This window comes from Lottia gigantea, assembly GCF_000327385.1.
Source record: "Lottia gigantea unplaced genomic scaffold LOTGIsca_196, whole genome shotgun sequence".
Classification (NCBI taxonomy): Eukaryota; Metazoa; Mollusca; class Gastropoda; family Lottiidae; genus Lottia; species Lottia gigantea.
This window is the reverse complement of record NW_008708384.1, coordinates 130,360-134,502: the sequence shown is the minus strand read 5'-3', so window position 1 is coordinate 134,502 and position 4,143 is coordinate 130,360. Positions and strand designations below refer to the sequence as shown.

Genomic DNA, 4,143 nt, shown 5'->3' with positions numbered 1-4,143 from the left:
GCTCAAAATAAAAATAAATCAACTAAAATTGAAGATTGGAACAAAATCAGTTTGGTATGGAATCGGCATACTAAACAGACATTTGTTCCTTAATAATCACAAAGTTTGGTTTGGTGGAATCGGTACCAAGCCTTAATCTATACTTTTTATACATCTCTGTACAGCCTGATTTATATCCTAACGCGGGATTCTGACCTCTTCTCCTTGTTGGTATCTTCAATTCTTCACCTTGCCTCATGTTGTTCTCCACTCTTTCCATATTAGCATTTACCGGACTGGAAACTGGTATTTTAAACCCCAACCAACCATAGTTAATACAGAATAGTGTAGGGTGAAGAGAAGTACTTCAATAGTAAAAATACTTTGTAAGCATACCATCCCACGATGCTCAAAATAAAAATAAAGTCAACTAAAATTGAAGATTGGAACAAAATCAGTTTGGTATGGAATCGGCATACTAAACAGACATTTGTTCCTTAATAATCACAAAGTTTGGTTTGGTAGAATCGGCACCAAACCTTAATCTATGATTTTTATACACCTATCTCCAGCCTGATTTATATCCTAACGCCGGATTCTGACCTCTTCTCCTTGTTGGTATCTTCAATCCTTCACCTTGTGGCATGTTGTTCTTCACTGTTTCCGGACTGGAAACTGGTATTGTAACTGGAATTGATGGTTTGTATTCCGTGTACCGTGAATATCTAGGTAATGCTACTTCCGCTGCCGAAGGAGCTGGTGGTCTCGATCCCATCCAAGTCGGGGCAATGACTTTGCTGCCACCAATGCTTCCAGAGCGACTGTTTTTACTATGAGTCCTGGTGTCTCTTTTGGTGTTAAATGGTTTTGACTCAACAAATTGGGCCATTAAGTCATGGTGACTGTTGGCTGGCTCCGGTAGGTCCGGATCATCCTGGTAGTGCCTCTTGAGGATCTTTGTAGCACAGTCAATCCTTGGTTTAGTGGAAACATCAAACTTTTCAGTCTTCTTTGCACATGCTTTATCTTGGACAGCCGCACTCAATGGTTGTTCTGGAAGATTGTCACTGCCCAAACATACCGAGCGAAGTTCCAACTCGCTTTCCATACTGTTCTTAGAAGACAGGACGGTGTCGTTTGTTTGCCGGCTGTGTACATCTCGTGAGGTCGAAATGTCCGGACCTATGCTTAGATAGCTAATATCATCTCCATCTGAACTTAATGAAGTTTCAACGTGTTCACCTTTGGGTATGAACATAGGACGACGTGGTGTTGGTCTCTGATGATACACCTCAACCTGAACCGATTCTTCCTCTGGTAAATCAGGTTTTACTTCCGGTTCTGTGTTAGTATCAATATATTTTCTCTCTGTGTGATTTTTCTTGCAATTAAAACAAGAAAACAACCTACAATTCCTCCATAAGGTAGAACTTTGGTTGCGGTGAGGAACAGAGTGTCTTGCTCCCATAGCTCAATTACACTAATTGTTTGGTTGTTCTTAAAAATCCTCTTCTTGAAAGAGTCCTCTAAAGACTAGGTGCTTCTTTTCAATAAAAAATGTTGAAAACCAATTTCGCTCGAAAAGTGTCTTGCAACTTTCTTTATGTTAAAAAGAAATCCACCAATATAAGCGCTGTAACTAAACGTTATAACGTTGCAACGGTGACGTCACAATCAGTAGCATTATGTCTGCGCATCCAATTGAAATGAGTCCATTATTTCTTGGCAACCATCAAGATTGGCTCAAAATAAGTTTAAATAATTTTCTAACTTTCTAAGGTCATGTTTTTATTAAATAAAATGCTTTTTTAAAAAAAGGGAATCATTATAATATAAGATATTATGCTGAAACTTCATTCCTAAAAATTGTTAGAGATGATCATTTAAAGCATGACTTAATGTAGCCTATGACAAAAGGCTATTCCTGAATCATATAATTATAGTCAAAGGGCTTAACATCGTATCACGAATACAGGTTTTGACATGGTCTTTTTAACCCCGACGAATGACGAATGGGGGTGTGGGTTGGTGGAATAATGGTAATTGGTGGCGTCCCTTTGAGAATTGTAGATGGCACTACTCATTGTTTCTTATGGGGGAAGCTGGAGAATACATGTAAAGAAATTTCGGAAGCGAAAGTAGAATAAATAATTATACCATTATTTATGGTCCTAGAGTGCTAAATGCGTTAAATGATGTAAAAATTCTAGACAGAATAATCCAATATTTTCTCTTTAAACCGCAAATGTTGGTAACGTTTTCTTACCGAACATTCTTCATAGGCATCAACAATACCCCCTGAAAATTCATTTAAAATAGATGCGAACTTATTAGACCTGGTAATTCGATAATTTTTTTCAATATCATTTCAATCAATTCTTCCTACACGAGATGTCTACGTGTTACATATCTATTTGTAACACGTCAACATAAAAGGAGAAAAATTAAAAAAAACTTTTGAAATTGTCTGCAAATTAAAATACAATCTATCCAGGGGCGAGAATGACATAAAGATGTGTCCTATATTACCTTTATATCTGAATAATACGTCTAGTTAAATTACCTTTCTATCTGTATAATACGTCTAGTTGAATTAGCCTTATATCTGTATAATACGTCTAGTTAAATTACCCTTATATCTGTATAATACGTCTAGTTGAATTACCCTTATATCTGTATAATACGTCTAGTTAAATTACCCTTATTTTCTAATGTTTCTAGTTTCTAATGTGGGAAGCTAGAGAATACATCTCACGCGGTTTTGGAAAGTGTAGATGGACTTCTAGTTAAATTACCTTTATATCCGTATAATACGTCTAGTTAAATTACCTTTATATCTGTATAATACGTCTAGTTAAATTACCTTTATATCTGTATAATACGTCTTGTTAAATTACCTTTATATCTGTATAATAGTCTAGTTAAATTACCTTTATATCTGTATAATACGTCTAGTTAAATTACCTTTATATCTGTAAAATACGCCTAGTTAAATTACCTTTATATCAGTATAATACGTCTTGTTAAATTACCTTTATATCTGTATAATACCTCTACTTAAATTACCTTTATATCTGTATAATAGTCTAGTTAAAATTACCTTTATTTCTGTATAATACGTCTAGTTAAATTACCCTTATATCTTTATAATACACCTAGTTAAATTACCTTTATATCTGTATAATACGCCTAGTTAACTTACCGTTATATCTGTATAATACGTCAAGTTGAATTACCTTTATATCTGTATAATACGTCTAGTTAAATTACCTTTATATCTGTATAGTACGTCTAGTTAAATTACCTTTATATCTGTATAATACGTCTATTTTAATTACCTTTATATCTGTAAAAAACGTCTAGTTAAATTACCTTTATATCTGTATAATACGTCTAGTTAAATTACCTTTATATCTTCCTTGAGTGGCATTTAGTAATTGATGATATTAACACGAACACAATTATATGGATAACAATTACTTCAATAAATAACTTGCGACGTTTCGACGATGATTCTTTCGTCTTTATCAAGCAATGGTACAAAATAACAAGGCATTCAGGATATATAGTGTGGGGCAACAATAACAAGGATTAAAACAATAGAAATACATTAATCAATTATGTAGGGGTAATCACAAGGGTGTGTGATTAGAGAAACTATTAAAGGGATGTAGTAAATTACTTCTTGATTATAATGGTGGGGTGGTGGTGATTATAATCGTACAATGTGATGATAAATAAAACATAAAAAACTTGACTAGTAAGATGCCGGTGACAATCTAAATACAAAATTTGGGGTGGGGTTATTTAATTAAAGGGTCATAGGCATGTGATAAATAAACCCCTGTTTCTCTGTTGAGTTGCGGTTGGTATCTCCTTATGTGAATGGCTTCGGTCAATTGTCTCGTTTTCTTGTTGGTTTGGTGTTTAGTAAGGGCTTCGATAAAGTCACCAAACCCCCTTCACCAACAACTCGTATCACCATCCCATTTCTTGGCAAAGTATCCTATCAAATAAGAAGACTGATCAAACAAACCGTAGGAATAGAAACAACCTTTTCCTCTGGACCAACAATCAAGGACATCCTTCATGCAAATGGAAAACTGGCACTCACAATACCTCTGGCACCAAAAGGATGTGTCTACAAAAGCACGTGCTCCTGCA

The 4,143-nt window shown here is 34.8% G+C and overlaps 1 protein-coding gene across 1 annotated transcript in view; it reads right to left on the bottom strand.

The window, feature by feature from the left end:
* Positions 1-541: 541 nt before the first annotated feature.
* LOTGIDRAFT_174438 (hypothetical protein) overlaps positions 542-4,143 on the bottom strand; it is a gene marked incomplete at both ends in the record, with an annotated part of 7,365 nt that continues 3,763 nt past the window's right edge. The window contains 2 exons of the mRNA XM_009053023.1: positions 542-1,360; positions 2,246-2,277. Of these exons, the coding sequence (XP_009051271.1) occupies positions 542-1,360; positions 2,246-2,277 (851 nt within the window). The remainder of the gene's footprint in view (positions 1,361-2,245; positions 2,278-4,143) is intronic.